We start from the raw sequence: 23,196 nt of genomic DNA, 5'->3' as shown, positions 1-23,196 counted from the left end.
CATTTTTAAAACAAGCAGGGCCTGGTGGCTCACACCTTTAATCCCAGCACTCAGGAGACAGAAGCAGGTGGATCGCTGTGAATTCAAGACTAGCCTGGTCTACAAAGTGAGTCTAGGATAGCCAAGTCTACACAGAGAAACCCTGTCTTGAAACCCCCACGCCCCCCCCCCCAAAAAAAAGAAAAGAAGAAGGTGGCTGGGACATGGCTCAGTTGGTTGAATGTTTTCTTAGCATGAAGGAGACCACAAGCTCAGTCCCTAGAACCACATAATAACAAGTATAGTGGCCCTGGCCTATAATCCCAGAAACTGGAAACTTTAAGGTCGTTGTCAACTATATCATGAAGCTAGCCTGGGTTTTTTGTTTTAAAGAAAAAAAAAAGAAAAAGAAAGAAAAAAAGGAAGAAGGGAAAAGAGAGGAGCCAAAGGGAAGGGGAACAGAAGGAAGGGCTACCCTCCTGATCTAAACAGAATGATCGTGTGCTTGTTCATCAACTGGTGGGCTACCAGGCTACAGGATACCAACTATGAGGGAGGCCTAACTAACTGTAGGCAGAAAGTTTTAATAAGCCACCCAATACTTATGCTGACTATATCAAGCAGAGGCTATAATGCTAGCAATTTAAATTTAAAGATACAAACAAATTGTCCCAAACTAAAGTGTAGGAAAAAACAATCCTTGTTTTGATTATGGCAGTGCATGTCAGCACTCAAAAGGCAGAGGCAGGCAGATCTGAGGTCAGCCTGGTCTACAGAGCAAGTACCAGGACACTGAGGTTTTATTTTGCCTTTCAGTGATGATTAATGTTATTTAAAAAGAAAGGAAGGAAGGGAGGGAGGGAGGGAGGGAGGGAGGGAGGGAGGGAGGGAGGAAGAAAGAAAGAAAGAAAGAAAGAAAGAAAGAAAGAAAGAAAGAAAGAAAGAAAGAAAATTTAACATGTGGGTTGGTGACGAGGGCAAAGGAGCTTACGACCAAATCTATCAACCCAAGTTCACCCCCTAAAAACGATAGGGTGGAAGGGAGAAGCAACTCCTAGAAGTTGTCCTCCATCTGCACATGCCCCCTGTGGCACTCTGGCATATACAGCGAACAAGAAAACAAACGTAAAAAATAACAATGAACATTTTCTACATGTTCCCCACCTACCCACTCCCAACAACACATGGTTTCTCTATGTAGCTTTGGTTGTCCTAGACTCTCTTTGTAGACCAGGCTGGCCTTGAACTCAAGAGATCTGCCTGCCTCTGCCTCCCAAGTACAGGGATTACAGGCGTGCGCCCAGCTTTCTATATGCCCTTATTGTCCACCTAAATTTTGTGTGTTGTCTGCTCATCTCTCTACAGTTCTTTTTCTTTAAATCTTGTTAAATGTTATATATCCTGGGTAAAACTCTGATATGATATATAAGCAGATATTTTTAAGCCTGCAAAATGCTGTTTCATGGTGCTGTTCTGTTTCATAGTCCTAACATTGTCTCTTATTTTTTTGGTTTTTCGACGCAGAGTTTCTCTGCCTTGGCTGTCCTGGACTCACTCTGTAGACCAGGCTGGCCTCAAACTCACAGGGATCCGCCTGCCTCTGCCTCCCTAGTGCTGGGATTAAAGGCCTGCACCACCTCGCCTGACTCTAACACTGTCTTTTAGTTGGTCTCCTGAAATAGGCTCTTGCTATGGCACAAGCAGGCTAGCTTGAAGAACACAATCCTCCTGTCTCATCCTCGTATATGCACTATTATACCTTCCTACCATTGTCTTTTTTATGAGACATCATCTCTCTATGTTCTAAGTGTTCAAATGACCATGTATTCCTTTACCCTATGATTTCAATAGGTATATCTGCTTCACATATAATAATAAAACAAATACAATTTTAAAGTACTATTTAACTTTTTAGGTATGATAATAGATTGTGATTCATTTTTTAAAAGAGTTTTTAAGATAAATAGGACGGTCTATGGATGAACCAATGTTTGATCATTTCTAAGTTTTACTCCAGCTGCAAAAGCATGTGAGCAGAAAAATTATCGTATGATGAACAGTCAACTGTTTGTGGGGAGCTTTCAAAACTAAGAGATGGGTTCCTGGTGATCTACTGTACTGTTTCTAGAACATGGCCCATCTACTGAGGAAGGTTTCCAAGCATATTCACCTAAGTGCTGATGGCAGGCAGATGCACTCTGTTTTAAAGATATGTCAAAAGGTGTTCTGTACAGATTACCTTTCATCAAATGTGCCTAGGCTTCCAAGTCAAATTACACTAAAATTCACCTAAAACTCATCATCACAAACTATTTGGAAAGTAAGTAGAGGATTTTACTCTTTATACACGTTACTTTAGACAGATGAAATAATCACATTGAAATAAAATGAAAGTCAGAGACAGCATTCACAGGTAACAAATTTAAGGTCAGCTAAACTAAAATCAGTCATGAAGAAATGATTCAACAAATGAAAATTGCATTAATCTGATCAGGCAGCACTTTTTCAATTTTTCTGTGTAGACCACTGTCAGACTGAATTTAAGAGCCAAATTGAGTAGCTTCCTACAAGCAGTCGCCAACTTACAGATATTATTAATGCTTCCCTTAAGTTTCTACAACTGCACAGTAATATAACCACCAACCCTCTTGAATCTCCCCCTGGAACTCCTACCCATTGCCAAGGTTCCACCTCACTGCCCCCTCTCACGGCCAGGGGAAATAAGTTTCTGGAATCCAGAGTAAAAACTCAGGAACGCATTTTCCTACAGAAAAAAATATAAATTGTGATCTAGAATGCTGAGTGCTACAGTTCAGCTGCACTTCATACGGCTTTTGTAAACTAAAGCCTAAAGAACCCAACAATTCAAAATAGCATTTCTATGAGAAAATGCATTCCAGGTTCAAGAGATTTAACACACTCCTCCCATGGTAGGTTGGTGACTGTCCATATATTATCCCCAAGCATAACATCTGACTAACTCCACAAAAATGTTACATGTTGCTATCTGATGTGACTACTCATGCTAAGAGTACAGCTTCAATGGCTTCTACTTTCTCAGTTCATTGAAAACCTGCTGCAATACTTACGTTTAACATTTCAAAATCATTGCTTTCTAGGCCCTGCGTGAGAAGAACTGGAAAGCTGTTTGTCTGCAGAAGGTCGTCCTTCCTTCCTTTTCTATCTAGATCCATGGCGCCCAGGCGCTCCTCAATGCTAGCCTACAGAAGGGAAACATAGCTGAGTTAGCCAGACAGGGAGTGGGGGGTGGGGGTGGGGTGCAAACAAGCTCAAATTTATACCCCAGACACAGAAGTTTATTCTCACCACCTCAGTAGTACTGTGGAAGAAATGTGAAAAGAGCTGCAAATCAAGTTCCCATAAGTTCCCACAGTCTACAAAAAAAACCAAACACCTAAGAGACACACTGGAGACTGAAGAAATGGCTCAAAAGGAGAGCATGGGCCGCTCCACTAGAGGACCACAGTTTGACTCCCAGCACACACTTGGCAGCTCACAACTATCATTGGAACAGGAGTTCAAAGGACTTGATGCCATCCTCTGGCCTCTACAGGCACTGCATGTACATAGTACACAGACATACATGTAAACAAAATGCCCATACACTTAACATGTTTAAAGTTTTTTTTAACCTTTTTTTTCTTTTTAAGAGAGGCACCTAGCCAGGTATGGTGGCACACGCTTTTAATTGCAGCACTTGAGTAACAGAGGCAGACGGACCTCTGTGATTGAGTTCAAGGGCAGCCTGATCTACAAAGTTGAGTCTAGGACAGCTGGGGCAGAAAAACACTGTCTAAAAAAAAACAAAAAACAAAAACAGGAAGGGCACATTCCCCCCCTCCCCCCATTTTAACCATATAACCATATAAATCACAAGTTTCTCTTATGCCAGTTGTCCTCAACCTCCACACACATGACAGGCAGGGCACACATGTAACATATACACCACATGTGCACAAGCAGGCACACAAACACCAACGCTGTAATAAAAAAAAAGTTTTAACACCAAAAACTTACTAAATTTTTTAATGTCAAAGTTTACAGTCCCTGTAAATGACCATGACCATCATTTTACAAGACCAGCTGGCAGGGTTGCTCAGACAGCCAAGAGAAAAGGAGGCATCATGGGAACTCAGCAGTATGCGAAACCCAATCAAAGTCATCACAGCAGACCCAGACTTAATCTATTCAATTTTATCTAGTCAGCAATTAAGAAATGACAAAGTTTAGTTTTAGTCAAGACTGGAAAACAGCAGTAAGCTCTGCAAGCTTTGGAACAATCAGCCCTGGCTCTACCCACTACTTTCTAAGCTTCGAACCAAGCACGCGGTCATTACCTCATTGCTGCCCAACTTCCTCTTGTTCTCCACCTCCGTGGGCTGTGAGGGTGGAGGCTTGATCGGTGCCTGATGTCCAGGAATCCCAGGCACCAGAACTTTTGCTTCAGAACTCATCACTGGTGTTTTCACCTATCACACACAGCATCAGGGTGTGAGAAAGATGTAACTTACTTCTTGTACATCCTACTATAGAAAGCAAGCAGCTCTCCAAAGGCTTTTCATCAGACAGTACAATACAGTGTACTCACCATGACAGGAATTCAAGCCAAACTGTTAACTGGATGTTGGCAAATAAACTTAAAATACTGGTTAAAAGCTCGTGGCTTTCAAGTTATAATATCTCATTAAGAGTATAAACCAAGAAAAATAAAACCTACCAAATATATAAGGTTGTGTGATTTTTTAAAATGTTCAAGTTACACATCTGACAACCTCTGAAATGAAATCTTTACCAACCATGCTCAGACAGCCAAGAGAACGGTGTCATCTCTGAAACTCAGCCAGACGCGAAACCATGTGGATATCATCATAGCATGAGCTGGCTTCCCTTTCTATGTCATCACAAACAAGGCATCTACATGTCAACAGCAAATTATACTGAAGACAGAACGAACAATGACAGTCCAGGTGGCAATAAACTCCAGCTCTATGGTGGCTTGATTTTATCCTGAAATACAACACTACGCTAAACAAAGCTGTGCCCTATCAAGTTCTGAGACTGAGAGGCAATACTGCAATCTGTTACTAGCACTCACTCCTACACAGTGCCCTGTCCAGATCATTATGCACCACAGCACTAGCACAGAGGTGCAGTCTCCCATTGCTAAGACAAGAGCATGAAGGGCCGAGCACTAGAGAATGAAGAAGAGCCGGGTGTGCTAGTACACACACCTCTAAGCAGCACTGAGGCTGAAGAATCGTGGGTTTCAATCTAGGCTAAATAGCAAAACTGTATCTCAAGAGACAGGAGAAAAAAAAAATCAATCTAAAATGGTACTATATATTCAACTCAATTTAACCAAATCTATTGTTCGTAACATCAAACTTATAATGAATATGCTCACCTTGGTTATAGCAGTTTCTACTGTTGGAACCCAGCAATTTGAAATGTCTCTTTCCAAACATATATGAGTATCTTTGGAGTTCAAAGCCTGGAAATGGTTTTTCAAAGGGAAATCAGGAGGGAGGGAAGAGAAAAGATTGTCAACCAAAGCAACACCCAATGACACGAAAACAAATGACGTTTCATGAAGTATGCCACCCGCTAGTTACAATCACCACTCAGACCTATAGCAGCTGAGGAGACTGCACAAACTGAAGGCACTGTCACAGTGCACTTCTTTGTCTGTGGACCACTTGCATTTTTCACTTAAGTTTCAAAAAGCCAACAGATAGTTCTCATTTATAGAAAAAGATATGGGGCCCAACATCCTCATAAATAAAAACCAGACAAAACTCACGCATCCTACCCTAAGTTTCTCCAAGCAAGTTCTTTCTACAAGCAAGTTGGGCAGCACTGTTTACTAACAAGCTGCCCTGAGAGGGATCTGTGTGTCCAGACAGGAAGCTCAGTAAGACAGAAGCCACATATTTAATTAAGTCCCAAAAAAGTCTTTGTAACTCAATATGCCTAGAAGTTGATAGCCAGCAGACGGGTTTCTAGCTGCATCTTTTTCCCCTTATTTAATTAAATGCTGTGTATACAATCAATTCTCCAAAGTAATTCTTAGAATTGATAGACACCTGAAATTCCAGTACCCAAGAGGCTGAAGCAATGGAGCCCCTTAACTTCCACAGCCAGCCAGGGCCATCTAGTAAGAGCCTGTGTCAGTGGCACAAAGCTTGTCTAGCATGAATGAGACTGAGTTTAATCCCTAGCACTGTAAAGAAGAAAGAATGGTCTTTAAACTCAAGAGAGCATTATAAAACCAAACTTAAGCACTTACTGGCCATGACTAAGATTTTCAAACCTTTTAAAGAAAATTCTGTATGGTAGTATAGGCTTTAATCCCAGGACACAGAGACAGGCAGAGCTCTAAATCTGAGGACAGGCTAGTCTACAAAGAGAGTTCCAGGACAGCAAGAGCTACACAGAGAAACCCTGCCTCACACAAAACAGAAGTCAGAGCACTTCCCATTGTACTTCCAGTTAGAGAACACGATGGGCGCCAGCACTAAGGGGTATGAGTAGGAAGTGCACTTTATGTAACTGAGCAAACACTCATACTCGTGCCAACCAAAACAACAGCAACAGTTATCTAGAAGAAACACGAAACAAACCCACTAGTTCAAAGCAAGTTACATACATTGGAAACATCAGATTTCTAAGACAAAATACCAAAAGGAAAGAAGAGATAACACTATCTGTTGGGTGAAGAAAAAGGAAAGACTTCTCACAAATGAAAACACAATGTTTATTTTCTCTAAGTATTCCAAGGAGGAGCCAACATGCCCCTTTTAAAATCTGAACTGTTGTGTCCAAAGTAGCATCTACTTACCACTCGCTCAATGGTAGGCTGAAACCAACTGCCATACACAAGGAATAAGGACGTTTTGTCTAAGCAAAAGCCAGCTGCGAGAATAGGGATGGGTTTTGGTGTTGATTTCTTGCCCTTTCCAGGTGTTGCGATCTGAATTGTGCAACTTGAAGTCAAAGGCTTTTTGCAGTGTCTAGGACCGACGGGAAGGTAAGATTAGATGATCACGTAACAAAACAAGATCCTCATCTCCACAGTACCATCACTAGTGGCCAGAAAGGCCCAAGTCTCCTCCAAGACTTCACATGTCCTACCAACACCAGCCCTCAAAACTCTTATGCCCCTGTGCCGTATTGTCAGGCAGCAAATGATCCCACACTGCCCTGAGAGGCTCCCACTGTCAGGCCTCACACACATACCCTGTCCCAGCTAGTCCCGTCTCCATTACTCTCAACCATCTAAGGCCTCACAAACACCTCTGGTATCCAGTTAGGAACTGGCCCCACCCCCCGGGTCTTCTCCATAGACGCTGTCTTATTCTGGCTCCTTTGTGCGCCCTAAGTGGTAGCTACTTCTTACCCACTCTGCTTATACTAGAGACTTAAATGTGATTTTGTTCTCCGCTAATACTGGTATCAATCTTTCCTGTCACTCCAAAAACCTTCGAACTGTCTGCAAGGCCAACAACTTCTCCATCTTCTGGATCACTGGCACCTCGATCTTCAAGAGTCCACTGGCTCACTACCATCTCTTGCCAACTCTACCTGATCAACTGTTTTCTGGGGTTTTATATCCAATACTTGAGTTGCAGATCTTCTCAAACTCTGGTCTCCTGATTTTTGACTCAAAGATGCAGGCCCTTTACTGCATCCCAATCAACTCCCTTTTAGTATCCTGACTCCATAACCATCAACCAGGACTGTGCATCTATTTTGTCCTTTATCTCTCTTTAAGCTTTTTTCTTTTCTTTCAGTTCTTTTTCTTTAAGCTATTTTCAACAGCTTGGACAGAAGAACTCTCATGAACCTTCTTAGGTCATGAATCTTCTGCCTAAAACTCAATGGAGGTTAGAGATGGCCTAGTGGTTAAGAGCACTGACTACTCTTAAAAGACTGAGGTTTGAGTCACAGTACCCACGTGGCAACTCAAAAGTTCCAGGGGATCCAACATCTTCTTCTGGCCTCCATGTACACCAGGCATGCAAGTGATATGCATATATGCATTGAGGCAAACACCCATATACATAAAATAATTAGAACAAAACAAACAAGAAAACTTCAACGGCCTGCCTGAGCCAAGGAGGAATGTGAAAATCCCCACCAGGCCTAATCCAAACTGAGAAAGCACAAAGCACATGCTACTATGTAAAGTGCTACACATGGAAATATTAATGTTCTCTAAAAGAGTTAAATGGAAGGAGACCCAAAATTCCTGGGCTTTTTCCTCCCTTCTTGGTATGCTCGAGACCAAGCCCTGGTGTCCTGGCCAAGATCATGACACAGCTACATCTCTTAGCTTCCAGAATTGTTCTATAGGAAGTGCACGCTTCTTTCCTAACTCTACCTCCGCCTCGGTATCAGGAAAACAACACAGGGACACTTCGCTGAGTGACATACACACAAAGGCAAATAACTACCATGGAAGACAAAACGAGGCACAAGCAAGTCCCTCCAACTAAGTAACCTCCTTTCCAAACTATTACCATTATCAACATACACTATACTTCATAAAAAGCCACGCTCCAACCACAAAGAAATGACATGGCTTATGACCCCAAAAACTTGAGGTCTTCACATACTTCTGTGGATAACAATCAAGAGTGCTTTCATAATCGTCTATGGAACAAGCACGGACACAATGCAGAGAATGAGGTAGGATTACAACAGAAAGGAACACAGACACAAGCATTTCAGATTTAAAAACTTCTCACTTACCCATTTAGTATGTGTTCAAAAAGATGGACTTGGCCGTCTCTGCAAACAACAGCTAACTTGACAGGCTAAAAGGAAACCGTGACTGATTAACTCTAGTCAATTATATACCCAGTCTTCAGTTTAGCTCATAACTAAACTCTTGCCCCATCTTCTCAGTAACCAGAATAATAAAAACAGCAACAAATTAAAAATCAGTACTTAAGGCCAGATAGATCACTCAGCCCATAGGTAAAGACAACAACCTCAGTTTGGCCAACCCAGAATCTATATAAAACGGGGAAAACTGACTACAAAATTTGTCCTCTGACCGCACATACTCACACACAGTGGTGGAGGGGGATGATGGCCAGTCAGAGGTACGGTCTCTCTATATGGTCCTGGCCATCCCAGAATCATGTAGACCAGGCTGGCCTTGAGCTCAGAGATCTACCTGCCTCTGACTTCAAAGTGCTGAGATTAAAAGGACTGTACAACCACACCAGGCTTGACACAATTTTTTTTTAATCTTATCTCTGACAAAGTAATTGCTGTTCTTGTCAAGACTGTTAAATAATGTTTAGGCCAAGAAAGTGGCAAAAGCACAAGGCAGCCTCCAAGGTAAACAAGAAAGAGAATGTCTCAATGGACGGAATGCCCCAGTCACAGCAGGCAGGACTGATGAAAACAGTGATTCCTATCCATGAAGGAAGGAGGGGCCTCTGTGTCTTCTCATTCATGAAGGAGGGGGACTCATGTCTCGGTTCCCTCTGTCAGCTCCTACAGCCTCAAGGTCTGGTGGCTCCCAGTCATTATATTTTTGCTATAAGCTATCTGTGCTGAGAACTAAACTTAAATTCTGAAGCTCCCTCCCATCCCGAGACAGGGTTTCTCTATGTAGCCTTCGCTGTCCTGGACTTGCATTGTAGACCAGTCTGGCCTCGAACTCATGAAGATCCGCCTGCCTCTGCCTCCCAAGTGCTGGGATTAAAGGCGTGCGCCACCACCGCCCGGCAATTTTGAAGCTTCTTGAGGAAAGCTTTCTTAGCACTTATCATTTTCAACATCTTGCCATTTTAAGTTATGTCTAGTGTGAGAATTCAAAGACTGGCCAACACACTAGGAAACACTAAACCCAAGCAGCACAGCATTAAGAGGGCATGGAAAGCTTTCAGGACTAGACCTTGGGAAGGAAGGCCCTCTCCTAAAGAAACACTAGTTTCTTTGAAGATCAGAGTCAGAGGGAGGGCCATCCCGACCCACATCACCGTATTTAATGCTTCTCTTTTCCACAAGCCTTAACATCTACCACAACTATTGGTAACTAAGCAGGTTGTCTAAGATCAGAAGTATGTTTAATTAAAAATTACTAACTAAAATTTAGGTCAGAAATAAGACTTTGTTTTTTTTTTAAAGATTTTATTTATTTATTTATTTATTTATTTATTTATTTAATGTATGAGTGCTCTGTCTGCACGTACACCTAAGTTTAGTTCTAGCAACCACATAAAAGCCAGGCATAAGAACCTGAGTTCAGCCATAGCACACGCATAAAAACTTGACAGGTGGTGTGGGCTTTGTAATCCCAGGACTAGAGAGGAAAAGGCAAAAAAAAAAAAAAAAAAAAAGACCCCTGTGGCTCACCAGCAGGCCAGCCAGCTAACCTAATTATCTAGCTTACACTTGCTGTTCCTCCCTAACATCCACATTTAGATGGTTAAAATAGCATTAAGGGCAGCGCGTGTGGCGCACGCCTTTAATCCCAGCACTCGGGAGGCAGAGGCGGGCGGATCGCTGTGAGTTCGAGGCCAGCCTGGTCTACAAAGTGAGTCCAGGACAGCCAAGGCTAACACAGAGAGACCCTGTCTCGAAAAACCAAAAAAAAAAAAAAAAAAAAAAAAAGCATTAAGGTTAGATATGAGGTGTGGGCTGGAGATAGCTCAGGTGGTACAGTGCTTGCTGGCATGAATGGAGTCCTGGGTTCAATCCTAAACCTCATGACCCAGACATGCCCTATACATCTGTAATCCTGTCTCTTAGAAGTAGAGACAGAAGGATGAGATGTCCAAGATCATTATTGCTGGCTACATAGTGAGCTGAAGGACTTCCTGGGATAACATGAGACCCTACCTCAAGAAAAACAAAAAGCAACAATAAGGTTATGATGATAATTTTGTTTTGTTTTGAAAAGACAGGGTTTCTCTGTGTTAACCTTGGCTATCCTGGACTTGCTTTGTATACCAGGCTAGCCTCAAACTCAAAGATCTGCCTGTCTACCTTGCTGAGTGCTTGGACTACAGGCGTGCAGCACCATGCACAGCTGACAATGACAATTTAATTGGGCATTCTGGTACATGCCTATAATCCTAGAGCTCAGGAGACTGGGGTAAGAGATTTCCATGAATTCAAGGCCAGTCCAAGATACACAACAATTATCAGGCTAAGCAGGAACTATACTGCATGATTGTACCTCAGGATAAGAATTTGAAGACCTGAATTAAAATCCCCAGAATGAATGAATGAATGAATGAATGAACATATATATATAAAATGAGGCGCGGTTGCATGCACACATGTAACCCTAGCACTGGGGTAGGAAGGGAGCAAACAGGGGGACCCCAGTATCTTGCTCACCACCACTCTAGCTCCAAGCTCAGTGGGAAACTCCACCCCAAGGATTAAAGAAGAGTGACTGACAGAGCAGGATACCCCATGTCCCCATGTGGTTCCACATGTACATGGGCACGTGTTCCTGCAGACGCACAAGCACTTACACCACCGTCCCATCCCACACAAAAAGTCAAAAGAAATTCAGTGCCTTAAAGGGAAAGCACATTATATGGGGTGTGCATGCATGTGGGAACTGAAGGAGTTGCTTCCCCTCTTCATTATTAAGGCAGAGTCTCCTGTTGAATCTCTTCCCAAATGCTAGGACTACAGAGAGCTATCACACCTCTACAGCTTTGATATTGGTTCTGGGGAGCCCATATAGCCAACACTTTACCCCATGAGCCAGCCATCCCTTCATTAGTATAACTTTTATAGTACCTCAAAACAATTCTCAAACCATCAAGCCACTTACCTCTTCTTTGTTTTCTGACAAAGTCAAGTCAATATACACAGGTTCATCTGTAACTGTAAAAGACATCACTGCATTCTTCTCTTTGTTTTCTGACCGGACCTGCCTAGATAACAAAAACCGTCATGAGGGAAGAACTATGTGGGTCTATGCACCTAGTGCGCGCCTGCTGCCCACACAACACAGAAGAAAGAGGGGGCCAGGTTCTCGGGAACTAGAGCCACAAGCCTGGTGGCTCTGCAAAAACAGAAGATATTTCCTAACTGTGGGACCATCTCTCCAGCCCATAAAGATGTTATTTTAAGCCTCTAAATGTGTATATTTGTATGTATGTGTGTTTGCATCACACCCAACTTTTTTTCTTTTAAAGGTTGTATTCACTTAAACATACTTATTTTGTTGTTTATGTTTTTTTCCAGACAGGGTTGCCCTGGCTGCTCTGGAATTTACTCTGTAAACCATGGCTGTGCATTCCTCCAGAGTCCTGGGATGAAAGGATTAACACTGCAACTCTTTAAATTGGTTTCTGGAGATCAAATGCCGGCCCTTATGTTTCCATAACAAGAACTATACACTGTCTCCAAAGACTCAATCTGTACACTTTAAACTCTACATCAATAGCGCTAGGTACAAAGTAAAGGATAAGAGTAAGTAACGTGATGTAAAATATATGCTTCAGGGTTGGAGTGATGGCTCAATGTTAATAGAACTTGTTGCTATTCCAAAGAACCTCAGTTAATTGAAGCACCCATATGGTGGCTCACAACCATCTAGAAGTACACTGCAAGGAAATCTAAAACTCTTCTGGCCTGAGGATGCTAGGTACATGGGTAATATATAAACCTATATGCAGGCAAAACACCCATACACATAAAATAAAATTAGAAAAATATGCGGGGCTGGAGAGGTGGCTTAACAGTTAAGAGCACTGGCTGCTCTTCCAGAGGACTGGGGTTCAATTCCTAGCACCCACATAACAGTCTGTACCTCTAGTTCCAAGGTATCTGACACCCTCACACAGACATGCATGCTGGCAAACCACCAATGCATATAAAATTTTAAAAAGAAAAAAAAAGGGAAATTATGCCAGGCATGGTGGCACACACCTGTAATCCCAGCACTTACGGAGGCAGAGGCAGGTGGATCTCTGTGAGCTCAGGGCCAGCCTGGTCTACAAAGACAGTCAAGGACAGCCAGGGCTCTGTAACAGAGAAATCCTGTCTCAAAAAAATATGCAGTAAATGCATCCAACGCTGACTTTAAAAATGTACTTATGAAAATTATAAAATTATTATTTTTTCCCAAGACAAGGATTCACTACGTCTGTAGCCTTGGCTGTCCTAGACTCACTTTGTAGACGAGGTTGGCCTAGAACTCACAGCAATCCGCCTGCCTCTGCCTCCTGAGTGCTGGGATTAAAGGTGTGTGCCACCGGGCCTGGCCCTAATTATTTTTTTAAAAGGTTGAAATTATATAAAAAGCACTCTTAAATTCTTAAAAAGATCCATTCTAACTCAAACTTTTTCTAGCTCAATATAACTTCAACAATCAATACAATAAAATAAACAGGGGCTGGAGAGATGGCTCAGAGGTTAAGAGCACTGACTGCTCTTCCAGAGGTCCTGAGTTCAGTTCCCAGCAACCACATGGTGGCTCACAGCCATCTATAATGTGATCTAATGCCCTCTTCTGGCCTGCAGATGTACATGAAGGCAAAGTACTATATACTTAATAATAAATAAATCTTTAAAAAAATAAAATAAACATCATCTATTTTGGCCCCTTACAAAGAAAGTCTGTCTCCCCAATCCAAAATTGCTACGTACCAGACATTAAGTAACCGGTCATGCACTGCTCCAGATAAGAAATAAAGACCTGTAATCCCATCAAAAGGCTGGCTCTCATTAGGTCTGATGGTAGTGAACCTAAGTGATGAAACAGGAGTCGCGTGTCCTGTGAATTGCTAGAGAAAGTGAAATCTGGTTTAGGAGACAGACTCAAACAGTCAAAAAACAAACAAACAAACAAACAAACAAACAAACAAAAAAAGCCCGTATGCATAAATAACAATGCTACCTATAGCACATGAACAGTTAAACATCATCCCAAGCAAAAGTCTACTTGTCTAGATTATAGATATAAACTAAAGTCTATAATCCTTTCCCTAAATATACCTGAACATTCAACTGAAATTAAGATGCCTTTTCTATTACCCTACCCCACAACAGTGTCTCTCACTTCTAAAGTAAGACTTGGTTTCATTTTATCCCTTTTCCTCTTGTTGTTGTTGGCTTGCCTCTCCCCCCTCCTCCCCCCAACTTTCTTTTTAAGAAGCAGGATCTTGCTGTATAAGCCATACTGTCCAGAACTGTGTAGCCCGGGCTGGCTTCACTTCCCAAGTACGAAATTAAAGGCACCACTCTGTACTCGTTCTGCCCTGTCTAAAGGGTGCTCAGACACAGCCAAGGAATTGTAGGTCCTCATGTTACTCTCAGTGAGTCGAAACCACAATTGTAAGGCATCATCATGGCACCGTAAGTTCAATACCTCCTGAGTGCAACTTACTTAAAACTCCTGGTAACAAATCTCTACAAAATGCTGGTTTACATGCTAAAAAGCACAATTATATTATCGCATAATGAAGGTTTTCTACATCCAAATTTCACTTGCTGTAGTCATTTGAAAATGTATATGAGGGCTGGAGAGATGGCTCAGAGGTTGAAAGCACTGACTGCTCTTCCACAGGTCCTGAGTTCAATTCCCAGCAACCACATGGTGGCCCACAACCATCTACAATCCAATCTGATGCCCTCTTCTGTCCTGCAGGTGTACATGCAGGCAAAGCACTGTAGACATAATAAATAAATACATCTTTTAAAAGAAAGAAAATGTATATGAATGTGACTGAACTATTTAGTGTCAAAAAATCAGATTTGAAGCCAGGCGGTGGTGGCGCACGCCTTTAATCCCAGAACTCGGGAGGCAGAGGCAGGCAGATCACTGTGAGTTCGAGGCCAGCTTGGTCTACAAAGCGAGTCCAGAACAGGCAAGGCTACACAGAGAAACCCTGTCTCAAGGGGAAGGAAAAAAAAAAAGAAGAAATGTTTCCTATTAATTTTATTATGTATTGTTAAGAACATTTTTGCATGCGGGTGCACAAAGAGGCCAGAAGTGGTTGTCAAATCCCCTAGAACCTCAACACGAGTGCTGAGAATTGAACCTGGATCCTCTGGAAGAGCAGCAAATGCTCCCAATCTCCAAGCCAACTCTCCAGTCCTAATTCTCTTATTAAAATAAATTACTTGGTACCTGGTAACTTTGTTTTATTTTTTCAGAAACGATCTCTTGTAGGCCAAGCTGGCTTTGCTACACAGCCAAGAATGATCTAAGACTTCTGACCCTCTCCTGCTTCTGCCTTCTTTGTCATATGTGTACAGGCATGCATTACCAAATAAGGCTTACTCAATGCTAGGGACTGCAGCCCAGGGGGGCCTCACGCATGATAAGCAAGAACTCTACCAACGGAGGCAAAATTTCAGCTCTGTTAACTCAGTTTACTCTATCTACAAATAAAGACCCTGGGTTTTCTGTTAGTTTGCTGAAACTGAATCTTATCTTGTTATCTGAGCACCCCTTCTGCCTCCCTGTCAGTGGGACTGCTGATCCGCACACTACCACACTTGGGGAAGAACGCGTACTCTGTGCATGTGTGTCTGTGAGTGGTGGTGGGATAGAACCCAAAGCCTTACACATGTGAGGCAAGCCTTCTACTATTACTAATTAAGCTAGGCTCCATATTCCTTTTTTCTTCTTGGCAAGTGGCTGGGGGAGTGTCAAGACAGGGTTTCTGTGTAGTGCTGGCTACCGTGGAACTCACTCTGCAGGCCAGGCTGGCCTTGAACTCAGAGCTCCACCTGCCTATACCTCCCAAGTGCTGGGGTTAAAGGTGTGACCCCTACCACAACCACCACCGCCCAGCTTATTAGGATCCATATTCTTATGACTCCCACTTCTACATACTTGCTCTGTGATTTTTAGAAACAATGTGATAAACTCACTCTGTAGACTTCTTTGGTCTCCAAAACCCATAATTTGATTGTTCGACCAGCTGAAAGTAACATTTTTCCATCTGGGCTGATACACAGGGAACTGACGCTGCTATTGTCTCCTTTCCATTTGCTGAATTATGGAGAGAACCAAAATATCACAATGAATGGGGGAAATTAGCAGAAAATATCAAAAAATACTCCTTACGGTACTGTACCAAGTGCATTCCCTACATCTTACATTAGGTTAGCAACTCCATAGACAGCATAAAAGCAAAGCCTCCCTGACGAGAGCCTGTCTTAGGCAACCACAGACCCGAAAGACCAGGAAATGAAAGGAGATGGATACTCTGTGACCATGTAGACTGTGTTAATGCCCAGGACACTACTATGCTGGCTGAACTTCCACAAGTTGATCCCCATAAATAGTTGTGTTGTCTCTGACAGGCTAGTCTTTAAATCCCTTGACAATACAGGGTTTCTCTGTTATTTCTACCCTAGATCTATATGGATGAAATCCTAGAAGAATGAGTCTAATTTTCTGTACATAGTAATATTGTGATAAGCAATGGGTGTACCTGGCTCTTCACATATCAAAATTACATTTTATAAATATTTAGAATATACTAATAGCTCCTTTGTATCAGTAAGAACTCAACATGAAAACAAAGGGTATAATAAACAGGCAATTCACAAGACAAACACTGTTGAAAAGCAGAAAACACTTTAACTCACTAGTAACCAGGTAACAAAGTACAAAAAACCACTCCTTTAGCCTAGCGTGGTGGTGCATGCCTTTAATCCCAGCACAGGGGAGTTCAAGGCCAACCTCGTCTACAAAGGCTACAGCCAAGGCTACACAGAGAAAATGTCTCAAAAAAATAAAAACAAAAATAAAAAAGCCCTTTATCCTTGCTGGCTTCTAAATTTTTCTACTTTCTTATCAATTCCTATCATTTTAAGGCTCTTTTACAGTGCTTATTCATTATGTAATCACCAAGTTGATACATAATTAAAAGATATGCTGCAAAGGATGAGGAGATTGCTTCAGTAAATAAACTGTTTGCCCTAAGAGCATCAAGACCTGAGTTCAATCCCTAGTATCCATATTAAAAATAATAATTTATTAAATAATTAAAAATAACACTGGAGAGGCTAAGGCAAGAAGACGTTTGGAGCTTGCTGATCAACCAGTCTAGCCAAACTGACAAGTTCCCAGCAAGAGACCCTGTCTCAAAACAAAAAACACAACAAAATAAAAAAGATGGAAAGTGCCTGAAATAGACACTCTGAAAATGACCTCTGGCCTTTACATGCAGATGTATGTGCTGTCTCTCACTGGGAACTTGTCAATTTGGCGGCCCCCCCCTTCTCTCTCTCTCTCTCTCTCTCTCTCTCTCTCTCTCTCTCTCACACACACACACACACACACACACACACACACACACACACGACTCACTGTTCCTCATACTGCCTAGAAACATGAGAGGCTTCCTAAATCTGTCCCCACAAGTAGAGCATAATTCTAATGTCTACCCCCACCCCCACCAAGAACCACACCCAAAGAAATTGCAAATTCTTTTATTTTGTTTTTGGAGACAAGGGTTTTCTGTGTACTCCTAGCTGTGCTGGACTTGCTTTGTAGATCAGGTTGGCCTCAAACTCACAGAGACCCATCTGCCTCTGCCTCTCTGAGTGCTGGGATCAAAGGCCATGTGACGCCCAGCTATGAAACTCTTCTGAGAACTTTTCAGTATTAGATTGCCTACATACTATATACATACCTACACACACACACACACACACACACACTATACATAGTGGTTCTGTCTGCATAAGCTTAAAAGCACTAGAGTACGAATTTAATCGCAGCACTCAAGAGGCAGTCAAGCAGAGCTGTGAGTTTGAGATCTACACAGTAACTCCCTGAAGAGTCAAGAGCTATACAGAAAAGAACAACAACAAAAGCCAGGTAGTGGTGGCGCACACCTTTAACCCCAGCTCTCGGAGGCAGAGGCAGGCGGATCTCTTTGTGTTTTGAGGCCAGCCTGGTCTACAAAGTGAGTCTGGGACAGCCAAGGCTACACAGAGAAACCCTGTCTCGAAATAATAATAATAATAATTATTATTATTATTTTTCACTTCTGACCTAATGCTCTTCTTCCACAAATTACCAATCAACTGTGAGGACAGAATTAAAGACAGTGATTAGCAAGCAAAATCTCAGCACACACATGCACACTTTTTCTCAGGAAGCTACAAAGCAACATGTCTAAAAGGAAAGAGAAAGGGATTAAGGAAACAGGCTCTATCTAGTAAGACAAAAATTTCTGCAGAATCAAGGCTAGTGGTTGCTCAGCAGCCTAAAGAAGCTGAAAGTCCTTTGAGAAACACATAAAACTGATGAAAAAATGTGTCTAACCATACCTGAGGGAGTTACATTACTGTAAGAAAACATGACAGAAGGCCAGGCATGGTGGAACACACCTGTAATCCCAACACTCAGGAGGCAGAGGGATCTCTGTGAGTTCAAGGCCAGCCTGGTCTGTATAAGGAGTCCAGGACAGCCAGGGCTACAGAGAAACCTTGTCTTGAAAAATAACGAGGGGAAGGAAAAATAGATATGCATGAGACCAAGCGAAACCTTCAGCCAAGAAATATAAATGTGAAATTCTACAAGCCTCAGCTGTAACAGTAAGTCGTGTTGTTTAAAACAAAACAAAAAACAAAAAAACAACAAAACAAAACAAAACAAAAAAAACTGAAGCAAGTTAATATTTATAACGGGAGGAAGACACCAATTAGCAGAGGTTAAGAATGGTGCAGATAAAGATGGAAATTCAATTATTTTATAAGACAGCATAATTTAGCAGGAAAAGAGGTCAGGCTTTTATTGAGCTTATTAACTATGCAGCAGGGACACATGCAGGCTCATGAAGTTATGATTAAATACAATAGCATATCTAATATGCTAACCCGTTTATGAATGACACTGAACTCCCATCCAGAATGCACGTACACTGCAAGCCCCACCCCAGAACATTCCTGTCAAGACTCTCCACAGGTGTTTCTGGCCAGTCAGCAGCATCGTAAGCGTGACTAGCAGTCAGTACAGGGCAAACACTGACCTGCTCACCTGCACCTCCAGCCCCAAACCCGTCCTTCTATGTTAAACCCTCCTTGTGATCATGCATGCTGGATTTTTCTTGTATTTCACTTTAAGTTGTATGAAAGCTCCCAAACCACTTCTCTCTTTAGACCATAATTACTCCAACTAAAGGGTATTTTTATCCTCTACCATCTATTGTCTACTGGTACACCCACCTCTAAATTAACTTACTCATTACCAAATTAATCTTTTACTTTCCTATCCTCTGGCCTTTGCCTAGACATATCTCTACTTTCATTTGCCCATTCTTAAAAGGGCTTTTCCAGCCGGGTGTGGTGACCCAAAGCCTTGTACATTTTTTCACTCTGTACCATTTATTTACCTGCTTTCCCTTGACTCCCTTTCTCCTTAACCTCCTCTATTTCACTTTTATGTAGTAAAACCTTAAACACCCAATTTGACTGAAGTTCCTGGAGAACCAACATAATCTTAGGAATGTATATATTCCCTACTGGGGGTCCCAAAAGATGCTGGGTCAGCCTCCGCTCCCAGGCATCGGTGGTACTCACCACTTCACTTTGCATGTCTGTATACTCCACTCCACAATATACTTATCATCTGAACAACTATATATGCAGTCATTGTCTTGATGCCACTGTATGCAATTGACTCTGTTTTCATGCCCACCACTCTACAGATTAAAAAAAAGAAGAAGAAAAGTCTTACATAATAGTATGAATCCTGGAATTACCAAACATTTACCTCAAACCTTTGTTTTTATCCTTCATCTTATCTATGTTAGTGTTCCAACATCAAAAGCGAGGTAAACCAGCTAGAGCTTAAATTTTCTGTTCCTCTGTAGAAAAAACCTACTTCTTTATCTTCAAAGGGTACTATACTAAATGTCATTTGCTTTGGACAGAAATGCCAGCACAAGATATATGAGCCATACTGGAAGAAACTAGTGGACTCAAACCATGGAATCCAAAAATCAACACCTCCCCGCACCCCCAAACCCGACAAGAGTTTCTCTCTGTGTAGCGCTCTGGCTGTCTTGGAACTCTCTTTGTAGACCAGGCTTGGCCTCAAACTCAAAAGATCTGGGATTCAAGGTGTGCACCACCACACTGGGATGAGACAGGGACAGGCCTAAAACTTGTTGTGCAGACAGAGATAGCTTTGGACTTGTTATAATCCTGCCTCTGCCTCCCAAACCACAGACATGTACCAAGGTCCAACGGAAATAAACTTTTAAGATATTTAGTTGAAAATATCACATTCTCTTTCCCTCTCTCCCTCTCTCATACACACACACACACACACACACACACACACACACACACACACACACACACACACCTGCCAACCAGGATGGTGCTGGCTTCTCATCATAGCACTGGAAGTGCTGCTGATGGAGTTTGAGGCCAGCCTGAGTTACATAGCAATGTACTATCTCAATAAAGAAATCAGCTGGGCGGTGGTGGTGCACGCCTTTAATCCCAGCACTTGGGAGGTAGAGGCAAGTGGATCTGTATGAGTTTGAGGCCAGCCTGGTCTACAGAGTGAGATCCACGGCAGCCAGGGCTACATAGACACAGATATGCTTTTGTCTTTGTTAGTTTCCAAGTACAGAGGTAGAACCCACTTGGAGAGAAATAAACACATTCTTGTTATGTGCCAAAATTGTGTATCTTTATAATCGTTAATGTAGGCAGTTTTGGTGGTATGTGTACAGGCATATGAAAGTGCTGGCCAGAGGACAATTTCAAGTGACATGCCTCAGAAATTGTTGGGGTTTGTTTCGTTTGGGGGGGGGGGGGCGTGGTTGAGACTGGGTTTCTCTGTGTAGCCCTGGCTGTCCTGGACTCTCTTTGTAGACCAGGCTGGCCTCAAACTCACAGTGACCCACCTGCCTCTACCTCCCAAGTGCTGGGATTGCTGGTGTGTGCCACCACACTCAGCAGAGAAATTGTTACTTTTCCTAGGCTGGAGGTTGCCAAGTAGGCTATGCTAGCTGGCCACCCAGCCCCAGAGTAGCACGTCTATGCCTTCCCAGGGCTGGAATTAAAAGCACACTCCACCATGCCCAAAGTTTTTAAACTTCATGTAGGTTCTGGAGACTAAATCCAGGTCCTCCTGCTACAAGGCAGGGCTTTTACCAACTAAGCTATCTCCCCGCCCAGTGAAAATAATCTCTAAAGGCAGCTTTAAAGCCAGATCAACTTCTAAAGTGTTTTATACACACACACACATATGTGCATATATGTATTAATTTATGTGTGAGCATGTCTGCCTGTTTGTCTGCACGTGCACACAGAGGCCCCTGGAAGACAGAAGAAAATCAGACACTTTTCATCCAAACGCTGGGGATTTTCCTGTTGCTGTTTATGTAGGCTTTTCAGGGTGGCAATAATGGTGCAGAAACCCAGGCATTACCCTTTCACTAGTGACGATGACCAATAAGGAAAACTCTCAGAAATCATTAATTCTAAAACCCTGACTTCTTAACCACACTTATAAATTCAAGGGACTATACTGGGGGAGGGGAGTGCATTCTTTTGCAGTAGAAAAACTGGAAACTTCCAAATGATCAATCAACAGTTATGTACCCAAGGGATTATCCAATTTAATGCTAATTTAGAACTAGTTTTAGATAAGATGAAAACTGCTTATAACTTAATAAAAATGAAAATCAGAATACTATAAATAACCATATAGAAACCATGTATTTTTTTTTTTTAGTCTATGCATTAAGCACAGAAATACAAAAACAAATAAATGGAGATCTCTCTTGGTGACAGAGATCCTTTTTCAATTTCATGTCATGTCTGTGGTAGATGCTAGTAAAAATGGAAAACCTATTGTCTGGTTCTTTCACACAGTAAGCACTCCTTTACTCGGACATCCATGCAGTGAAAAAGCACACTGTCTCAGACCCAGAAACCAATTATGGCAGGGAAGAGACTGCCTTCCAGTGCCTGGCCCACGCTTCTCACGCTTCTGCAGCCTAGGATTCTGGGCTGGGGATTTGCAACACACAATTCTGATTTGCAAGCTGGACTTACTGCCAATGTGTTCTGTGAGAAGACATGGCTAGAGGGAAATACAGGGCCTTCTTTCTCCTGTCCTCTTGTTGGCATCACGCCAACAGCTGGCCTTACCAGTAGTTTATGAACTGAAGCCAACAGGCCATCTTCCTAACCCTGAAGGGACCAGCGGCATCCCTCCTTCAGACATCAGGGAGCAGGAGCACTCTCTGACATGTGCATCCCAGGCCCATAGAGTCCCTGGCCCTCAAAGACAGTGGTGTTAACAAACTCATCTCCTATGGTCTCAGGTTCAGCCACAACTACAAGTGCCTCCCTTGTTCCCTCTAAGAGGGGGAGGCATCTTCCTGAAGCTGCTGTCTGTGCTGGCTTGTCAGCTTGTCTCTGGACTCTTACCTCACACAAGTGAGCACTGCCTACGATAGCTCTTAACAAACACTCTGCAGTTGTTTTAATGCAATGAGAGGGAAAACTGCTCCTTCATAGAGAGCTCATCAATATCTTCCAATACTGCTAATAATCCTAATAATTAAGTTTCTGTCACATTTCTTATATAAAATACACAAATCTACTTACTATTAATTTACTGTGCAATTCTCCTTTTACTGTACTATACAATAAGATGCTACCAACTGCTGTGCCAAGAGCCAACAAGTCAACCTGGTCACTCGTTCCTATAACTTCTGATTTCCTTTTTTTCCTTTGATGACTTTCCTGGAGGAGAGAAAAAAAAAGTAAAAATAAGATTTTAACTTAGTACTTTAAATATATACCAAACATCACTAATACATAAACACCAGTGCCCATTAGGCCCCCAAAGACACTTTTTAAAAGTACCCTGGCCGGGTTTCCACCCCCCTAGAAAGAGGTCAGGCTGCACACTGTCCCACTTCATATAGCACTCTCCTAACAGACCCAACACTCCTTCTCAGACACTTCCTCCCAGCAGGCACAGGGAAAGCTTCCCCTTCCCTACAAGAGATCCACACCAAGGGTCTATGAGCCCGTACATCCAGGCCCAAGCAACCAAACTTCCGTTTTCCTCAAGCTCTGTCTTCATCTTCAAGAAAATACAAGCAATTTTCTATTCACATACATTAATTTCAATCTGAGTCAACCAATAGTTCTGAATAGCAGCATGACAAGGTGGCTAGTTAAGGGTTAATCTGGTACTTTGCTTCTGGGTTG

At 42.4% G+C, this 23,196-nt stretch overlaps 1 protein-coding gene across 1 annotated transcript in view; it reads right to left on the bottom strand.

The window, feature by feature from the left end:
- WDR43 (WD repeat domain 43) overlaps positions 1 to 23,196 on the bottom strand; it is a 40,507-nt gene that overhangs the window by 11,001 nt on the left and 6,310 nt on the right. Inside the window, exons 2-11 of the mRNA XM_084792619.1 lie at positions 22,585 to 22,722; positions 19,531 to 19,652; positions 15,865 to 15,985; positions 13,633 to 13,769; positions 11,810 to 11,912; positions 8,752 to 8,816; positions 6,839 to 7,010; positions 5,405 to 5,491; positions 4,338 to 4,469; positions 3,069 to 3,200 (exon numbers count right to left, since the gene is read on the bottom strand). Coding sequence (XP_084648745.1) covers positions 3,069 to 3,200; positions 4,338 to 4,469; positions 5,405 to 5,491; positions 6,839 to 7,010; positions 8,752 to 8,816; positions 11,810 to 11,912; positions 13,633 to 13,769; positions 15,865 to 15,985; positions 19,531 to 19,652; positions 22,585 to 22,722 — 1,209 coding nt within the window. The remainder of the gene's footprint in view (positions 1 to 3,068; positions 3,201 to 4,337; positions 4,470 to 5,404; positions 5,492 to 6,838; positions 7,011 to 8,751; positions 8,817 to 11,809; positions 11,913 to 13,632; positions 13,770 to 15,864; positions 15,986 to 19,530; positions 19,653 to 22,584; positions 22,723 to 23,196) is intronic.

The sequence above is a fragment of the Acomys minous genome (genome assembly GCF_964271855.1).
Source record: "Acomys minous genome assembly, chromosome: 8".
NCBI classification, from domain to species: domain Eukaryota; kingdom Metazoa; phylum Chordata; class Mammalia; order Rodentia; family Muridae; genus Acomys; species Acomys minous.
This window is presented reverse-complemented; position numbering and strand designations above follow the sequence as displayed.